At 38.4% G+C, this 20,016-nt stretch overlaps 1 protein-coding gene across 1 annotated transcript; it reads right to left on the bottom strand.

The window, feature by feature from the left end:
* Positions 1–771: 771 nt before the first annotated feature.
* On the bottom strand, positions 772–19,846 carry bbs4 (Bardet-Biedl syndrome 4). The gene is made up of 16 exons (XM_077518940.1): positions 19,592–19,846; positions 17,423–17,465; positions 15,385–15,464; positions 13,141–13,204; positions 12,874–12,985; positions 12,613–12,685; positions 11,087–11,140; positions 10,889–11,016; positions 8,912–8,966; positions 7,471–7,539; positions 7,126–7,278; positions 3,662–3,833; positions 3,521–3,590; positions 3,306–3,450; positions 3,034–3,238; positions 772–1,382 (listed from the first exon to the last, which is right to left on the bottom strand). The coding sequence occupies exons 1-16, from the start codon at positions 19,649–19,651 to the stop codon at positions 1,237–1,239; spliced, it is 1,629 nt and encodes a 542-aa protein (XP_077375066.1). The 5' UTR covers positions 19,652–19,846; the 3' UTR covers positions 772–1,236.
* Between the last annotated feature and the right edge of the window lie 170 nt (positions 19,847–20,016).

A 20,016-nucleotide genomic window follows, 5' to 3' on the forward strand; every position in this document is an offset into this window, starting at 1 on the left:
TATCAACCTATCAGAACCCTCTGCCACTTATGTCTTGCCCAGCTGTGTCTCGTTGTGTCAATTAGTGTGTGTTGGTAACCAGTCACCAGTCTCGTCTCCCGTCTGTCTGTGTCAAGTCATTGTTGTTTTCACCCCATCATGCTACTGTTGTTTTTTTTTTGCCTTGTTGTTTCCCCAATGTCTTGCTTTGCTTACTGTCATGACTAGTATCATGAAAGGGTTATGTTTACTGTCATGACTAGGGTCATGCAAGGGTTATGTTTGGGTCATGACCGTGAGGTCAAGTGTCTATTTTGAACTGATGTAACCAGCATCTACTTTCAACTGGTAAGACGCTATGTGATGTCAGGAATCTTCTATCTCTTTATCTTGTCAACAGCCAATCAAATAATTCCATGTCAGTCCTGTTACCCACATGTCTAGCCACAACCAATCAGATCGATTCGCTGTCTATATGTGTGTTTTTGTTGGATTATTACTTCTGTTCCTCTGTGCATCTCCACAGTGCAAGTTAGCTTAGTGTCTTGTGATTCTTGATACATTCTCGTTGCTTCTCGTCTAGTCAAGTTTGTTCTACGCCTCTCAATATTATGCGAATAAAGAGTTACGCGAATAAAGAGTTAAAATCTTATTTGTGTCTGTGTTTTTGGGATCCAACCCCAGAACATAATAGCGTACCTTTTGAGTGCCCCCGATTGAGATTTTGCATTTTATTGGTCCCAATCCCGTGGCAGCCGAATTAATTAACAAGTAGTCACAATGCGTAAGAAATCAATTAAACACCCTTGAATTTAATATGAAATACATTACATTTATGACATTTTAAAAAAACACACACAAAAAAACAAAAACAAAACTATTTACACCTAACGAAAACATTTCTATTTATCAAACTATTGGACTCATGTAAGCATCTTTGTATAGTACAATGATTGTTGCAGCACTGACATTTATCTTAGCAGCATGTGTTCCCAGTCAACCTACTGTAAGAAATTCAATCGCCTCAGGTACAAATAAGTATATTTTTTTTAAACAAGATCAAACAATCGCATGTATTTGGATTATTTTATGACCACCAAGTGAGAACGTGGAAGAAAACCAACGCCGATTCAGTGTGAAGTAAAACATTCACACAATGCAGCTACCCCTCATGATTCACATGGTTCAAATGCTAAATTTTCATTCATGACAGGAGGTTGAATTGCGACAAAGCGGCGGACATTCTTCCATATGAAATCATTCCTCCACCATTGATTCTCTTTTGGAAGTTTTGGGTCGGGGGTCTTCGGCTTGGGCAAGTTCCGGGGAACCTGGAGGATCCGTAGGCGGGCTGGGGACACTGTCCACATCTGGGTCAGGGTCAAGTGATGTGGCGGCGGGGCCTTTGAAGTAACACAGATACGGAAAAATAACATAAGCACGTGCAGTTTAGGGCTGGACGATTAATGGAAATGTTATAGTGATTTTGACTTTTCTCGATCTTTAGAACGTAATAATCGATGAAAAACGATGAATGTGCAGAACATCGTGTTGTGTTTACAAGTTTCCTATGTTGTGAAAGTACCCTGAATGCACCATGTTGCTTGTCGCAAGGCCGGAGCGAATCAATGTAATTCTGCCGTGCCAAAGCGACATTTAAGCTGTTTAACTAATGACAACCTAGTTGGAGTTAACTGTAAAACGAAACACACGACAAGAAGAATTACATCCACTGTATATTTAAATGCAAAGCATGGTTCGTTTTTTTTTAAAACATCGCTAGCTTAGGGTTAATGGTAAAGTGTATGGCGGATACTATTGAAATGATAACAGGAAGTTAGCATCAACTTCGGGAGTAATAGTCCTTCAAATAACGAATATTCACACAAAAATGCGGTGGAAACACATACCCAAAGGTAAGATAACACTACTCAAAGGCACCAATTCTTCGCAATTTGTGAAAAAACGAGTTATTTAAATAGAATTCAATCGCAACTTTATTCTGTTCTCATTGTAAGTGTGTACACCATGGATGCACGGCATCACACTGCCCAGAAGAGGCCAAAATGCGCAGGCACACTCAGTGTTTGTTTTTAATTGCTGTTTTAGTATACTGGACAGTATTATTTTACTTTCTTAGTAATTTAATTTCCCACTGCTGAGTTTTCAAGGATTCACAGAATTTTACTTTCATAAAATTTCAAGGATACAAATATCCAAGTATTTTATTTTATTTTTTGTCATACCCAATGCACATTTCCACATGGTACAGAATACAATCCCCGAGGCTCCAATATTAGCCCACTAAGTCCACAGACTTGTGAAAATAACAAAGATAAAATAAATGTGATAAAAGAGGGTAATGTTAATGCTTAAGTTTAAAATAAAGAATGAAAATGCAAGAGGCTTGAATTTCATATAAGGTTATGTTGTACTTGACAAAAAGAACAATGTTTAAGAATAAAGTGTTCAACGTGAAGGGATGAATGGGTGTAAGGCTGTGATCATAGTTTTGAGTACCGGTAGTTTTAGTAGTTGAAACAATATTAACTTTCAATCAGTGAATAACCTTGTTATTAATCATGATTTCAATCTCAATTAAAATATTCGTGATTATTATGTTTCCCATAATCGTTCAGCCGTAGTGCAGTTCTCCGAACAGTTACAATAGTGTCCCTAATGTGTCCAGTGAGGCATGTCTTTGTGAAGCACTGTGTAGTCAAATAAGAGCGTGGCGTGTTTATATTGTGAAAACATCACTTCATCCACCAACACTTGAAATGGATGCGGGCTGTTAACAAGACAAATCCTTAACAGTGAAGAAAATAGCTGCTGTAATTTGCTTGGTTGGAAACAAAACAACACTCATGGGCTCGTTTACTTTGGAGCAATAAAAAGAAGCTCACAATGATTTATGTGCAGACTTGTATATTGCCATATTGTAGCTTGAGGTAATGTGACAGCTCCTAGAAGCAAAAATGAAACCTTCTGTCTTGTACAAGTGAAACATGGTCTTAGCCTTCTCAACTAAACGTTTCCAGAGGTCAACTGTACTTGTTGGTTGCGTGTCGTTCTTGTTATAGCTGGCAGCAGACGACATGGCCTGACCCAGGGCTTGGTTAGTACCAAGAGGCGCACCCGGCATCGGAGTGGCTGCTTGAGAGCTCACGTTGGACATGGAGCTCCTGGGCGGTTTGGTCCACACCACGCTTTTTGTCACCTGCAGTGCTGACCCCATCTTCTGAGCCATTTCGATGAGCTGCGACGAGGGAGGAAGACACTTACAACATCATGTACAAGAGCAGCCACATCGGCAGCTTGGCTACCTCAGGGTCAAAGTCGAAGCTGCTGCTGCTGTCTCTCTGGATGTTGACTTTTCTCTCCATTTCCTGGTACTGATTCAGCGCTCCCGTCTTGTCGGCGTGATTGTAGAGGAAGATTGCAAAGTTCAGGTTGACCAGAGGGTTTGATCTGCAGAGAACAAAATGTTTCAGGTTGCAGAATTAATTGGATGTGCGAGAGCGAATGTCGGATGACTTACTGGTCCAGATTGACAGCTTGCTCGTACGCTCTGGTGGCATTCTCCCCATCATCCAAGTTGGTCAAAGCAACTGTCATCGAAAAGTACATACTTTATAAGAACTTGCGGGATTGTTTCATGTTTTGTCATGAGCGCTGGTACCTGCCAGCAGCATGTAGAGCTCGCCCAGTCGTGGGCCGAGGTTGATGGCGGCGCTGAGGAAGTGGAAAGCAGAAGCGTACTGCTGCATGGTCAGGTGCACCAGCCCCAGGTTGTACAACACTTTCCAGTCAAACGGAGACAAGTAGTGAGCACGCTTCAGGCAACTGATGGCCTGGGAAAGGAAGGATGAGAAAAAGAAGACGTCAGAAGACGACTCTTTGACAAGTCACTCAAAAAAACTATTTAAAAAAAATACTAGTGACACTCAGCAGACCTAATGCACCAGAAAGGTCTGTCTGGCAATGTTGAAGACTCTCAAAAAAAAAAAAAAAAAAAAAGACAGTGTTTGAGTCACACTGTAATGAGATAGGAGGAGAACATATCCTGATATGTAAATGATGTGACCACTTCTCTCTTGTGGAGAGCTCAGAAGTGTACTTTAATTAGCTGTCAGGAAGTTCTGGGTGGAGACTCGATGTGAAACTTGCTGAATTGAGGACATACAGGAATAAACTGGAAATTTGCAAAAATGAGTGAATTAATTTACACCGACCACCCGCATTATTATGATAGTAGACTAGAGGTATTGTTTTAACGATAGCTGTCATTTGCTACTACTGTAAGAGCCGTTCCTAATATCTTGACTCCCATCCCATATACATATAATATACATTTATTGGTCATTAAGGTCATTCTATGGCCCTGTCATTGTGTCATTCAAAACAGAGCAAAACTTAATTTTGACAAGCAATGCAAGTTGTGCAATTGACCTATATGTTACCATTTTACACGCAACCTAAAGTTGTGGTTTGTTTAAAAAAAAAAAACACATAATAAAATAAAACAACGCAACAGACATCAAACATAAATGTGGTAATGACAAACGTTCAACTGGTAACAAAAACACACACGAGAAGGATTAATGTCCTTATAACTTCATTGATGAATTGCATTGCATAACACATTGCATTCTGGGAACTGATTTGTATTTTATTTTTTTTAATAATCCAATTTTCAGTTGACCCAGCTATTCACAGGGAATCGGGATCAGACTGACCCACAAATAGTGAAAATTCACGCATAATGCATTGGTGGTGGTGGTGGGGGGGGGGGGGGGTTATTATATTATTATTATTATTATTGTAATTAAATTGGTCAATTAATCAGTAATTGTTCTTTTTTTCTGCATCGTCCTTAACAATCCATATCAGTCGGGCTCTAATTTAGATTAATACGTGACTGACAGCGTCAATCAAAAATGAGCATTATTGTGAGGTTCTGTGACCATCCTCGGGCAACATATTTTTGATTGTTTTGAGCTCTATGGACCCTTTAGAAAAGATTTGTCCCTCCCAAAAATGAAATACCGGCATTTTTTTGCTCGAGGGCCAAATTCAAAATGGCGCCCGGCATCATCTATAAAATCTGGACGACCTAGAATCATGTATGAACTTGAAGGCACTTTTCCATTCAAGTCAAACATGAGGATTCCAAGCCTGAGTTGTTTAGACTTTGAAATTCAAGATGGCTGGCATCCAGTAGAGTGAAAACTTGCACTGTATATTTCGAGTTTGTAATTCTTCAGTCAGTCCGGCTATTTTGGAGTGGTTTTGTAACAAGGAGAGGTTCTCTGGAGTAGGTTTTAGCCACACATTTCCTCAACAACACGATGTTGTAGCAGTTTGGGGAGCTTGACAAATTGACTCTGCTGCAAAATGGGCTGATCTAAAGTCCGAGCTCAAAAAGAGGCTGGCATGTGCGAAGTGTGGGTGAGGTCGTATTAAACTCCATAAAAGTGCTTTTGTTTTATGTCGTTCCATTTCTGGGTTGACATTACAAAAATGAGGTTTTCTCTGTACTAGATCAGTGGTTTCCCGTACCGCAGTCAAGTGATTATAATATATAGAATTGAAGGACTTGTCAGATCCTCAATAAAAAAAATACCATCACTGCATCCAACGTAATCATCAAACAATGCTGCAACATTGGCCAAATAATGTGAAAAAAAAAAGCAAAAAAAAAAAGAAGTGAAAATAGCTGAACTACAAGCTCACAAATGTGAGGCATATTTTCTCAATACATACTGTATATATACACATATGTGGAATGGAGTGAAACAAATTTTGGGTGTCCCCATTTCAAATCTGATTGTTTTGGTTGTCTGGTTGATTTTTTATTTTTATTTTTTTTGGTCACAGCATGAAAAGGTTGAGAACCACTGCACGAGATGGCAACTATCTTGAATATTGCAGTCAAAACAAAGTTGTACGATTAAAATGATTTGGAATCCTCATGGTTGACGTGTATGGAAAAGTGGCTTCATACATCTAGGTCATCTGGATCAAAAGTTATTTAATTTCATAGATGACGCCTGACACTATTTTGAATTTAGCCCTTGAGAAAAAATGTCGGGATTTTTGGGAGAGACATGGGGCTAAATCTTTTCTTAAGGGTCCATAGAGATCAAAACAATCATCAAAATATTGTTGCCAGAGGATGGTCACAGAACCTCACTTTATGACCCCATTATTATGTTTGGAAAGGCAAAATGTTGAAGGCGTCATTAAGTGGTCATAATTTTGTGGTTAGTCATTTATTCAAATTTACACATACACAACAAATGGACCGTGATGTGATAACCACAAAAGTTGTTCAGCTATCGGTAATAAAAATGCTTGCAATATCTGAATGTTACTAAGAAAGAAGAGAATTTGAAATTGTAGTATTTTCGCAAGAAACCTAAAGTGGACATGTGATTTGTCTTGTTGGGCCACATACAATGATGTGGTGGACCAGATGTGGCCTTGAGTTTGACACATGTGGCACCAGTTGCAGCAACATTATCATAGAAGATTTTCAAAGATCATTCCCAAAGCTGCAACTATTGACAATTGCCAAATTCAATTGACTGAACCACTCACATGAATCCCACTCAAAGTACGTCATGTTTTTTTTAAGTGAAAAATGTGGTGTCAGGGGACCCTATTTTCAAAGTTATGAGTCTATTTATATTTACAGCCTGAAACAGTAAAGCTCATATCAGCACAAAACACATAAAGATGAATATGTAATAAACGCTGAGGAGACAGTCAGCCAGCAGTGTCTGTTGCGGTGAGCTTTTAGGTGTTAACTAAAAAAAGCCGAGTTGAGTGACATGTTTTCATTGTTGCATGGATCTCCACCAGGGATTGGCTTATTTGAAAAGTAGTGCCACTGACAGACTGACTGGCACATATTTTATCAACATATTGAATAAGACATCCTAAGCATAAAATCTACATGCGTGATGCACTACTTTCATTTAAAAGACTAAAAGGTTGAAATGGACAGCTAAGAATAGCAAAGTGCTTCTTTGCAGTCTGTCCCACTTTTAAGCACCAAAACATTATGCAAATAAACCATTTTTGTAGAATCCTTTTGTTGTGGCTTTGTGCCGAGCATAATCCAAGAAGAACACTACTCACCGCCACATATTTCTTTTTGCCAAAGAAGCACATGCCGATGTTGTTCCAGAGTGGGGGGCTTTCAGGCACAGCGCATGCCGCCACCCGGTACTTGTTCATGGCCACATCAAAGTCCCCGTGGGTCTGCATCATGCTGCCTGCAGCCAGGATGGCCTGCAAACGAAAGCCCATCATTAGCCGGCTATTAGAGGAAGACCTTTGAAACGGGATGAACGATGATGGAGCGGACCACCTGACAAGCGATGACCTTTTCCTTTCGTTTGGGATGAGTCAATGTGATGCTATCGCCGAGGCCGATCAAAAGCAAAGCAAACAAAGACGACAGCACATTGCGCATGCATGTACCTTATAATTGTTGGGGTCGAATGTCAGGGCATTTCCAAGGTGTTCAAAAGCTTTTTGGTATTTGCCAAGCTGTAAAAAAAAAAGAAAAAAGAAAAAAATATATGAACAACAATTTTCCTTGTACTAAAATACAATTTCCCCTATAAAAGCTTTTTTAATGCTGTTTTAAATGCAACTTAAAACTAATTTACACACGGACAGTCACTCAAGATGAACGGAGCGAGGAGTGTGCAGACATAAGTCTGTGATGGATGGATAAACATATGAATCAATGACTATCCTAATCAATGTATATGAGAATATGACTGATGCGTTTGGTAAGAATCGATAGGGACGAGTTACTAATAAGCCACGACTTCTCCCCGTCAGATCTTCTTTCGGATGTTAATGTTGCAAATTATGTGATCGATGTAACCTGTTATATCGTTATAACCTCCAAAAGGAGTTAAAACAAACAAAACAAAATTTAATGACGTACTGCACATTCTTACATACATATATGCAGAAATGCATGTACTGTTTACATTAGGGCTGTCAGCTGATTATAAATTTTAATCATAACTGCATGATTTCCATATTAATTGCAAAATAATCTCATGTTATATCTAACGCAATACTTTTTTTCATGGTTTTCATCTTCATTAATTAACATAAATGTGGACAAATATGATTACCAAATACAAATTTGGTTGCATAATATAGTTCATCGATTCAGTAATTTTATAGTAAGTAATTCATAGTTATTTGAAACACTGAGTCAGATTTGTGTTGTGGTAATTTTCTGCCACTAGGTGGCATTAGTGTTTCATGTTGGATATTGTTGACAAGAAAACTACTCTTTTTTTTTTTTTTATTTTGTTCATTATAGATTACAACCAGTCCTGGGGGGAGAAAAAAAATTAAACCACATTTATTATTGCTAAATTGTGTCATATTGACACCTTTAAATAACTTTGTATGTGAAATAAAGCATGTACAGGACAGTCTAAGAAAATTTGAATATTGCGAAAATGTCCTTTATTTTCTGTAATGCAGTTAAAAAAAAACAAAAATGTCATAAATTCTGGATTCACTTGGAAACACTTGCAGGTGTTTCGAGTTAGACGATTCAAGTGATTAGTTGAATAGCCTACTAGTATACTTTTTCATCATATTCTAATATTTTGAGATAGGATATTTAAGTTTTGTTTAAGCTGTAAGCCATAATCAGCAATATTAAAGTAATAAAAGGCTCGCAATATTTCAGTTGATTTGTAATTAATCCAGAATGTATGGCATTTTTGTTTTTTTTTAATTGCATTACAGAAAATAAAGGACTTTATCACAATATATTAATAATATTAATAAATATTCTAATTTTCTGAGACACTCCTGTACGACATATGTGTTACATCAGTTGAATTTCAATTTTTAATGTCATTTAAGATGTGGTTTGACCTACTGAGAGAAAGAGGAGCCCGAGAGTTGTCAGCAGTTCCGTATTCTCTGGAGAGAATCTGAAAAAAATAAAATAAAATAAAACAATGCAAGAAGAAACGTTTGGCACGTCACCAATGGCTGTAATTTTGTCTAATGATGCAGCTTTAATCTACTGCAAGCATAGTTAATATTCAGCGATTGTGTTGATTACCCAATCAGGACGCATCAGTACAATGGTGGCATATTAATTGAAATAGAAATGGTAACAAGGGCGCCCCATCATTATTAAAATCAAACTCGCGGTACGTCTCACTTAAGCAACAACAGCGTTGCAGCACTTGATTAATTCATTTACTGCCACCAGGAGGCAAAACATAATGAGCGCCATGACACGGATATCATTTCCTTATTTACACCAAAGCCTCATGTTGAAATATTCAACATATGAGTAGAGATGGAAATGAACCAAATCAATACAGAAGTGAAAAGGCCCCCAGAGGTGAAAATGTCACAATGAAAACTTGATGACAAAACATTGGCACAGGAAGCATTTACATTAAAAAACCTGCTTGAAATGTTGGTCATAAGAACGGATACTCGAGCACGGACAGGAACAGCAAATATCTGCAAATAATTGACAATAATAACTGATCTTCTATCTCATTTATTCCTCTCTATCACTTTCTTTTACTTTAGCCACAACTCTCACCCCGCTGCATATGTCCTACGGGATGCATTCTTCGCCCAGCAGTGGCACATGATGTAAAGCACTACTTCCCCATTTAGTCTAAATAAAGCTCCTTTACTCACTTCAACAAAGTTCAAGGGCACCAAGATGCCACAAGATGGCGCCAAAGCAATACAGGGAGTTCTTGATGTCCACGACGCTTTGACAGACGTCACGAAGGCCGTGCCTCGTCCGCCATTTTGTCCCTCATCCACCATTTTGTCCCCAGTGTTTCTGCTTGGCTATTGCTAGCGTTTGTCTGTGTTGTGCACCGGGAGTATGTGGGAGTTTTTCCTTCCACCTTTAAGCAGTACATCTTAGTTTTTATTTTAATGTATTTTTTTTTTTTTATATACATGAAGTATTTCTAAAATACATTTCAACTCCTAACAGTGGAATCCCACTTACGCATAAATTCGGGTTACATCGGCAGTATAGGAACGGAACTCGTAGATGGGGCTTGGGCGGATCACAAAAACAGTAAATATTTGAGTTTCTCTATGAATAATAAATGAATTAATAGGGATGTAACATGACAATATGATGATATCAGGATATGAAGGTCACAATATGATAATTATCACGATACTGTGGGGAGGTTGTCAATACAAAAAAAGGTAAAATATTGTAAAAAAAAAAAAAATGAGCTCATAAAAAACACAATATTGTGCTTTTGTACATTATAAACATAAACATATAAAAACCTACAATCTCTAATAACAATATTGAGGCACTTATATGCTAATGCTAGCACACTTTCCTCCACTTATTGACTCTGTTCACAAGCCTATTACGTTCCCCTTAATCTGACCATTAGCGTGCATTTTAAACATAGAAGGGTCAAAACATGCCCTGTGAAAATGAAACTGCAATACAAAAAAAAAAGCCACCACAGGGTGCTGGAACTGCACAAATGGAAATCAACCCAACTTTAACTTAAGTGTTCCTTTTCATATCATGACATGATGACGATATATAGCAGTGAACAGTTTCTGAGTGGTTCTTTTCTCCCACCTGCGTTTAATTTCTTCCTTTGATTGGATTTTGTGAATTTGCGTCACTGTGTTTCATTTTAGTCAATGGCAAAATTGTCAGTCAATTCAGTTACCGCCATCATCTCAGTGAATGGCTTCTATTGTAGTTTTCGTTTCCTTTTCGTCTGAAAAGAATTTTCGTGATGAAAAATACGCCGAAAATTTTTCGGTGACAAAATTATCACTGATGTTCATGTTCAGTGCACATTGATTTCAGTCCAGTCTGAGCTCAACTCACTCGACAGCCCTCTTGTACACATCGATGGCTTTGTCCGTTTCGCCGGCCAGCAAATGGACTTTCCCGAGCATCATGAAAGTGCTGTCGTGTTTGTTTAACTGGAGGGCCATGTTGAGTTGCTCCTCAGCCTGACAGAAGACAAAATAGTTTCAAATTATGTTTGGTAAAAACAACACTTGGTTCAGTCAGCATACTCACATGTGTGAGGTCTTTGATGAAGAAATAGCACACGCCCAGATTGTGACTGATCTCCTGAAGTGAGGAAGGGCGAGATATTTACAAGTGAATTTCAAGTAGGTGCTCCTTTTATACACAGTTGGATCTCTGCTCAAGTGCAGTCATCCTTCAACACGACTGAGCCTGAGTCCCTCAAACTTTGGCAAGCGGTGTAAAATGTTCTGCCCCTTGGCACAAAGCGCATCACATGAAGTGAAATTATGCACATATTTGTAAGAGCGCAGCTACTTGACTAGCGCGACCGCCTGCAGGCCGGCGGTTGCTGCGTTATGAAATTACCTAGCTTTATTGCAAGGAAGGAGCCATAAGGCTGCGGTTAAGTAACCTAATGCGATGAAGCCCATGGATCTGCTTCAGCAAACTCAGGGTAGACATCGCTGTAAAATGGCTTGAAATATTTGGCAAGCTCAAATGTGCAGATGTTCTTTGATATCACAGGGTTCAAACTGAGGGTGAATTTGGACATTTCTACTTTCCAATACAGAAACTAGGGGTGTCAAAAGTAGTGTGTTAATTTTAAGTTCCTTTAACTCCGCAAATTTTTTAAAAAGTGCAATTAATGACTGCCCCTTACAATCTGGACAGTGGGATTTCCAGGCACAACGCAGCAGACATGGCCACATCAAAATTTAGCAGTAATACATTACAATAACACAAGTTGTATTTTACAATTTCAAAAATGTACAGAATTTCACAAGTTATTTCATGTTAAAGATTGGATAGCTCTTAATATGAAAAGAAAAAGTGCACTGGGCTGTCACCAATGTCTTACAAATGCAATGATGCCATCTAGTGGCAGATAATTACCTCAAAACAAATCAAGAGCACTCGTTTTTTTTTTTTTTTTTTAACAGTACAGTACATCTTTTTGATTTTAACTCAATCTTAATAAATTATGAAATTACTGTATCGATGGCTAAAGGATGCAGCCTTATTTCTATTAGTTTAACATTTTTTTCCACTTCTGTGAAAAAAAAAAAAGTATGAAAACTTAAAAAAAAACATTTTATTGTACATTTAGAACAGGTATAACATTTTCGATTAATCGTGTTAACTACTGAAGTTGTGATTAATTCCGATTAAAAATTTTAATCGCCTCGTCTTCTTTTTTTTTTTTTTTTTTTGTTAAAGCTGTTAAAGATTTGTGTACAAATCTACTACTACTAAATACACAAGTTGTATTTTTGGGGGGCTAAATTAAAATTTAAAAAATTGAAATTTATAGCATGAATGTTAACACACGAAAGCAAGCAGGTTTGCTGCAAAACAAGTTTCTGTGATGATTTTACTTCTATCATTAAGTTAAGGGTGGAGACAACAGTTCTGTAAACTAATTTTGCTGTTGTGAATAGCTGGAAAGCAAATTTTCACATCAGCAAAATTTACAATTTTTTGTAGAATTTTCCCAACTTAAATACGCTGCCTTGAAATGTTGACTTCACCCAACTTGATACTGTTAGTACACGAGAGTGCTTGTTTTCTTTTACCCAGTCTTTCTCATTGAGCCTTGCAGCTTCACGATAGAATTCAATGGCTGCTTTGTGCTTTCCCAGTAAAAACCTACAAGAAGACAACCACAATCCATATGAGAAATGCATCGTCTTAAAATGCTCAACAGATATTCTATCCGGCCTACAGGTAATAGTAGAACTCACACTTTGGCTTCTAATCTTTCCCTAAAGTATTAGTAATGCTGAGAGCATTAGTAAAATTCGTCATGATGTTGGGCCAGGCTGAAGCTAACTCACAGCGATCTGGCTACTTGCTTCAGATTGTCAGCGCTCGTGGGATTAAGGATGGCACAGCTCTGAAACAGCTCTAGGGATTGTTGGATCTTGCCCTCCAGGCGCAAGATTAGTGCTGTGGCAAGGGGGGGGGGGGAAAGAACAGACAAAGAAAAAAAGAAAGAGCTTAAATTGCACACACACAAAAACATGTAACATCTAAGGAACAGTAAGTGGTCCAAAGAGTCACATGTCAGCACATCGTTCATGTCCATGCGTGCACCAGCTCACCTTGCACATATATGGCATATTCACACATTCCATTAGTCTCCTGCAGCTGCTCCTTGATGATTACCTACATGCACAGAATTGACAAACGTGAGTAACAGGGTCAGGTTTGACTAGCACTGTGCAACAGGGAAATTGTAGCGCTGTCAAAATTAATCGATTAATCGACATGTAATCGATTATCAAATTAATCGACAACTATTGTAACTCATTTGCTCCCAAAAACGCATAAATATGTTCTATTTTAAATGTTTTAAGTGCCCCAAAGACGTTTTTATATGTTTGTATGTTTGCTTTTTAATGTTTTTTTTTTAATGCTAGAGCATTTTTTATGCTAGAGCATACTAGCTAGATAGCTAGCTAGCATACTAGCTTTGATGCAGCCTCTCAACTGCAAAGAACGGTTGATGAAATGGTAGTTATTACACAATGGGCCAGCAGGTGGCAGCAGAGCACAGGAGATCAACCAGGGCCATGTTGAAAAAAGCTCTGTGAATGATGATGAAATTTAGCTATATTTAATGCTAATTGTTGTAAAACAGAAACAGATAGAAACATATGTTTTTTTTCTCTGATGAAAGAAGAGACTTTAATCTTCATTTTGGTAAGTTCCATGTTTGTTTGTTTTTTATAGCAATAGAACACAATATTCTGTGGGCCTTGCAAAATCTAGAAAATAGCTGGGAGCGAAGGGGGTTGTTTCAGTAATAGTTTGGAGCCGTTTAAAATTGACCAAGTCCTCTGATTTCAGCATATCAAGAGTAATTGGTCGCTGACTTCTGAAGTCCTTCATGGAAGAATACTGATTAATTTTTGTGTTTAATCAAAATAAGACATTTGCAAACATCTGTTTTTACTTTGGAAATCAATGACCGAACCGGTAACATAGCACAACAATCCCCCCTTTTTTAATCACTATACAATATGAAGCGTGAAATATACACCAATCACTGGTCATTAACTCTTTGACTGCCAAAAACGTTTAATAACGATTAGTAAAATCCCGATGTATGCTGCCATAAACGTGAAATGACGTCATCTAGGTTTTTTTTATTTTTCCTTCAATGGACGGAGCAACGTCTAAGTGCAGCGCTGCCTGGTCAATGGGTTGTGGAATCAAAAACACCACCTAACTATGGCCAGCAGATGGCAGCATTGTATCTCTTTTCAATGGGCAGCTGGTGTATGTAATTACAATAAAATGTGACGGAATATGATGGAATCTGATGAATGCTCGTAATCGGCGAAATGGCACTGCGGGGGTTGTTTGTTTTTTTGTGTTGTTTTTTCATAACATGTGGCAGTAAAAGAGTTAATAAAGAGTAACCGGTGGGGAAAAAATGTTTTTGTAATACACTTCCATCCATCCATCCATTTTCTTGACCGCTTATTCCTCACAAGGGTCGCAGGGGCTGCTGGCGCCTATCTCAGCTGGCTCTGGGCAGTAGGCGGGGGACACCCTGGACTGGTTGCCAACCAATCGCAGGGCACACAGAGACGAACAACCATCCACACACACACGCACACCTAGGGACAATTCGGAGCGCCCAATTAACCTGCCATGCATGTCTTTGGAATGTGGGAGGAGACCGGAGTACCCGGAGAAGAACCACGCGGGCACGGAGAGAACATGCAAACTCCACCCAGGAAGGTCCGAGCCTGGACTCGAACCGGAGACCTCAGAACTGGGAAGCGGACGTGCTTGTAATACACTTAAATGCAAAATTAAAATGAATCTTATTAGTCAATTAATCGATTGAATAAGCGATATATTATTCAATAGATTAAAAATATTCCATCGTGACAGCACTATTAAATTTAATTGATTTAACAATTGACATGGACATTTTAACATGACGATTGAGAGAGTGGCTCATTAATTTAGCTTTCTGTTGCTCGTTTTAATGGCACAGACATGAAATGAATCGTGTGCTTTTGAGCTGACGCTAGCTAGCAGGCTAGCCATTCTGTTGTGCAAAATTACTTGGAAACAACCACCAGTGTTGCCACAGACACAGACACTTGAAAAAGTAACTTAGTTACTTTACTCATTACTTGATTTTAAATTAGATTACTTTTAGTTAATTTCAGCAGATACCAAGAATTCCGCTGAGCTGGTTTTGCTAACACTTTATCGGAACTGCACTTTAACAGTTCAGTTAGGATACGGTCTTGAGTAGGAACTCTGATGTATCTAATTGATGTAATAACACCACAGGGAGAATTGCATTGATGACGGCCGTTTACCTTGCAGGTTTCATAATCTTTATGAATATAGTGCTGGTGAATGAGCCAGTTTCTCCTCTCTACTATTGGAAGCTCTGGGGCTGAAAAAAAGCACATAGAAAAGTGAATCGTATTCTCTACTATGAAGTTCATTACCATATTTTCCATTCACGTCACGTCTTTGTGGACGGCTGAGTGATTTATCCGAAGAGTCCCCTCCTTTTGCAGTCATTATTACATCTCGCAGCCAAAGCCACATGGCCCGCTGCCAGTCACGGCTTGTAAGCGTTTCCCCCCTCTTAGAGACGCAAGGCTCGCTCTATTTGAGACCATTTTCAAGTCATACAATCCTAATTTGACTGATGAATAAATAATCCACCACCCAATCTGACGGCAGACGTTAACGCTGCAATACCGTAATGCAATCAAAACACAAGTCACGATGCGAATGTTGCCACACTTTCAATCTTTTTTTACATTGCGGCAGGTAAGGGTAGTCTGCTGGTTGCCTGGGCAACAATGTCTCACACTAGTCAGGTGCTGGTGACAGAACATTGAGGAAGAAGTCGGATCATTAGAAATGGGACCATGACGCTCCAAATCTTCTTACCAGTAAAGGGCAACCCTTATTTCACAAGGAAACAAGTCGAAATTGTATTCAAATCTAAAAATAGGATTAACAGTAATGTGTTGGGCTTTAAATCTTGCGCTGACATTTCGGAATATCATTAATGAACCGCCTATGTAAGAATCGTGTGAATTACACCAAAGCTCCCTTCTGTTTCTTTACTGTCAGCGCTTCAAGCAGCGCGCCTTTGATTTGCTGCTCCTAAAAAACGCGGCCACTTCCAAGTTGTTCTCCGAAATCCTCTCCATGAGCTTCAAACGCACTCGCGGGGTCAAGATTGGGAATGGTCCTATTTGGAGTGACCTAATCCGCTTTCTTCCTGCTGAGACAGCAATCATATCCTCTCAGCTGTGGCCCCGAAGCGCCTCGCTGTCCACTAACTGAAATCTGGGGAGCAGCGAGGGCATACGTTTTTCACAAGTATTCCTCCAACTTTTGTATGAATAATAATAATGCTAATAAAACGTTGCCAGGAAAGAGGACACAGCATGGGGTCTCCTAAAAATAGTCTTGTGTTGAAAAACTTCAACCCACACATGGTGCTGCTCATTGTTATATGTGATCAGGCGAACGCTTGCATGCGCTCCGACTCTAATAGGGACGAGACGCATGCTGAGATCAAAAGACACACTTGGAAAAGTCATGGAAAATATGAAAAGTATAGCTTTACCCCCCAAAAATGTTAGGCGATGTCATTTCTGTATTTAAATCTTCATTTATAATTAAGTGGATTTTCAGCTCAAATATAATTACATAGCCATAATTTGAGTTGTCCACATCATAGGTTAAGCCTTATAAGTAGCTGTGGCCTTTAGTTTTATTTTATATCGTACTCAAAAGTGTGCTGTTGATCTAGATAATTAATACATCCCATTTAAGTAGTTTTTGTGAATGCGTATGTCATAACTAAAGTTGACCTCATTTTGTATGTTGTATACTCAAGACCCGCTTCTGACATTATGATTCAAATAAACTCTTATTTTCATTCCAACACTTATCTTCTACATTCTGTACATTCGGTGGACATTTCTGTTTAATTATTGGAAGATTTTGCAAATAAAACATAAATACACAATACTAGGAGGTAGACAGGGTTTACAATAGCCTTCTATAGAGCACCCTTACTGGTGCACTGTATATGGGTAATTAATGACCTTTCTTAGGAGTTACAAATGACAAATAATACTATCGTTTTGTTATGATTACTTTGTCAATTTCTACACAAAGAAAAAAAAAAATCACATTGCTTCCTTCCGTTTAAAGCCCTCTATGGAAAAGGATAAGGGTGACCCCTGCAGGAGAGTTAGAGTCACGCATGCAACAGTTACCGAGGACAAAAACGTGCAGTGGAATATTTGGTCCCAAATATGAAGTTAAAACAGATATTAACAACTTTTACCTAGACATCATGTTACACAAGTCAAACTTTACCTTTTGGTGCCTGACGTTTTTTTGCTTCTGAAACCATCGGGGGCTGAAATACAAAGAAAATAACGCAAATGACTCAAAATGAAATAACATAATAATAAAAATAAATAATAAAACAATATTTAAAAAACATTTGACCCCCGCTGAATGATTTAATAAATGATTTATTTTTATTTTACGAGTTATTTCTCACTGTAGTGGAAATCACATGAAAATGACTAGACTTTTCACCAATTTTGATTGGCTTGATCGGGATTGGATTTTATTTACAGGATTAAAACAATTTTGCAAAATTGATTATCGGCTGTAATGTCTTACGTTGCCTGATCGATCAATGATGTTATTGATCGGCTCCAAGAAAAATACATTACATCCATCCATCCATTTTCTGTACCGCTTACTCCTCACAAGGGTCGCGGGGGTGCTGGAGCCTATCCCAGCTGGCTTCGGGCAGTAGGCGGGGTACACCCTGGACTGGTTGCCAGCCAATCGCAGAAGACATTACATTTTATATTTAAGGTTTATCAGCATTATTTGAAGATGTTTTTTCAATGCATCTAATGCATCAATTATACATGGCTGGCAGCCTAGGCCAGTCTCAAAGCAAAACAAAAGCGACATCTGAGATAGCTGAGATGAACAACATCACAACATTATCTAGTGCAATCTAACATCTATTTGAGTTGTACTCCAAATTTAAAACATGTGACCTTTTCTAAATGTAAAACGTTTTTTCAAAAATATTGGACTTTTCTCTGCAAGAATATCACTTGTGTCCAATCTCCAGACAGAGGTGATGTTTGCAGGCAGACACACTCTTGATATCAATTACAATCACAATGTACTGAACTTATTTTGCATAGCGCTAAGTAAGTTTAAACTATAAACTTAATTTAATATGTAGGTGTACATATGCGTGGCTTGTCCGTTATATTTCTGACTAAAGGGTGACATGGGAAATTGTGTTGCTCCAGGCATGTTCCATCGTGGATCTTCTACACAACTAAACATATTCAGTGTGACACCACACCACTGATCTACAACAAGGAGAAGAATAGTTGATAGTAGGGGTGTTAAAAAAAAATCGATTCGGCGATATATCGCGATACTACATCGCGCGATTCTCGAATCGATTCAATAATGGCAGAATCGATTCACACCTTGAGCATGGAAGAATGTTATATGAACGGCACATTAAGCCTTAATATTTTTATTTTAATGCTGTTCAAACATGAAACAGATTACAACCTCTATAAGACTGAAATTTCAGATAAATAAATAATACATTTTCATATAAATCTTACACTCTACAAGCTTACTGATTAGTATTTTCTAAATATGAATGAAAAAAAATCGCAACAATCGACTTATAAATTCGTATCGGGATTAATCGGTATCGAATCGTGACCATTCGTATCGGGATTAATCGGTATCGAATCGAATCGTGACCTGTGAATCGTGATACGAATCGAATCGTCAGGTACTAGGCAATTCACACCCCTAGTTGATAGAAACTTGATTAAGAGGTCCTCTCCAGTCTGATTATAAATGGCTCCCTCGGAGCGAATTTGAATCTTGGTTTACCCCCGAAAAAAAATTAAAAAATAAAAAATCAATGCAAAATAGCAAATGAAAGATCCCACAGATTTTACATTCTGTCGAATCGAGGCGGTAGATTTTTTTTTTTAATTAATGTAAATTTTCCCTATTCAATTAACATGTTTGAGGTCACAAGTCATTCTTGTGGCCAAAGCTCCGCAGTCCACTGGTTACGACTTTCAATGAGAGGTAGCCTACTTACATTACATTACATCCATTATTACAGTCAGTGGCATACATACTATAGAATATTAACACGAGTACAAGCTAGCGGTCGGTGTTTTCACCGTAACCAAAATCTGACACCGTTAGCAAAACTAAGATGTAAAATTGATCTCACTCGTTGCTGTTATACTACACTGGCGGACGGTGGACGAGAGAGATTAAAAATACTGTTGCTAAGAGTGAGATAATCAACTTAGCTCCGACTTGGATTGGCTCGTAGTGTCGCGTTAAAATCCGTCCACGTTCATTTAAAACTACAGCGTGTACTGTAACAAGAGCACATTTAACTCATAGTTTTGTGTGATTATTGACGCAAACGACAACGAGATATATGACTTTAGGGCTCACCGTTGTATGTTGCTCCACGTCCGCCATCTTGGAGTCGTCAAAGCTAGAAGCTGTTGCCATGGAGACAAGTGCTGAAGGCGGAGTTGAAAAGGCTTTCGAAGGTGTGCCCCCTACAACAGCTTCCTAAATGAGCTACAAGAACGGTTGCAAGTGAAATGTATGCAAGCAGTTACTATTTTAAATGCTAAATCGTTCATTTGTTTCTCAGCTCTGTGCCTGTCGAACATGTCGGTTCGGTTCGTGGCTCGGTCTGCTAATGTCACATGACCAAACACAAAACAAGCAGCGATTGGTCGTTACCTGCTTCCAGAGCAACTGTGATGTCATTTTCATTCGACAAAGTGGAAAAATGTTTAAAAATGTATTAACTGTACATGAAAAATAAAATAATTCTAGTGGACATATTAACTTTTTATAATGGCTTT

Source organism: Festucalex cinctus, chromosome 4 (assembly GCF_051991245.1).
Source record: "Festucalex cinctus isolate MCC-2025b chromosome 4, RoL_Fcin_1.0, whole genome shotgun sequence".
Classification (NCBI taxonomy): Eukaryota; Metazoa; Chordata; class Actinopteri; order Syngnathiformes; family Syngnathidae; genus Festucalex; species Festucalex cinctus.

Bases quoted from the DNA above. Each gene is read 5' to 3' on its own strand.
- bbs4 (XM_077518940.1), bottom strand. From the start codon at position 19,651: ATGGCAACAGCTTCTAGCTTTGACGACTCCAAGATGGCGGACGTGGAG. The intron at 15,465-17,422 runs GTAAAGTTTGAC...GCTTTTTTTCAG, and splicing joins AAAACGTCAGGCACCAAAAG to CCCCAGAGCTTCCAATAGTA. The intron at 3,834-7,125 runs GTGAGTAGTGTT...TTCCTTTCCCAG, and splicing joins GCAAAAAGAAATATGTGGCG to GCCATCAGTTGCCTGAAGCG.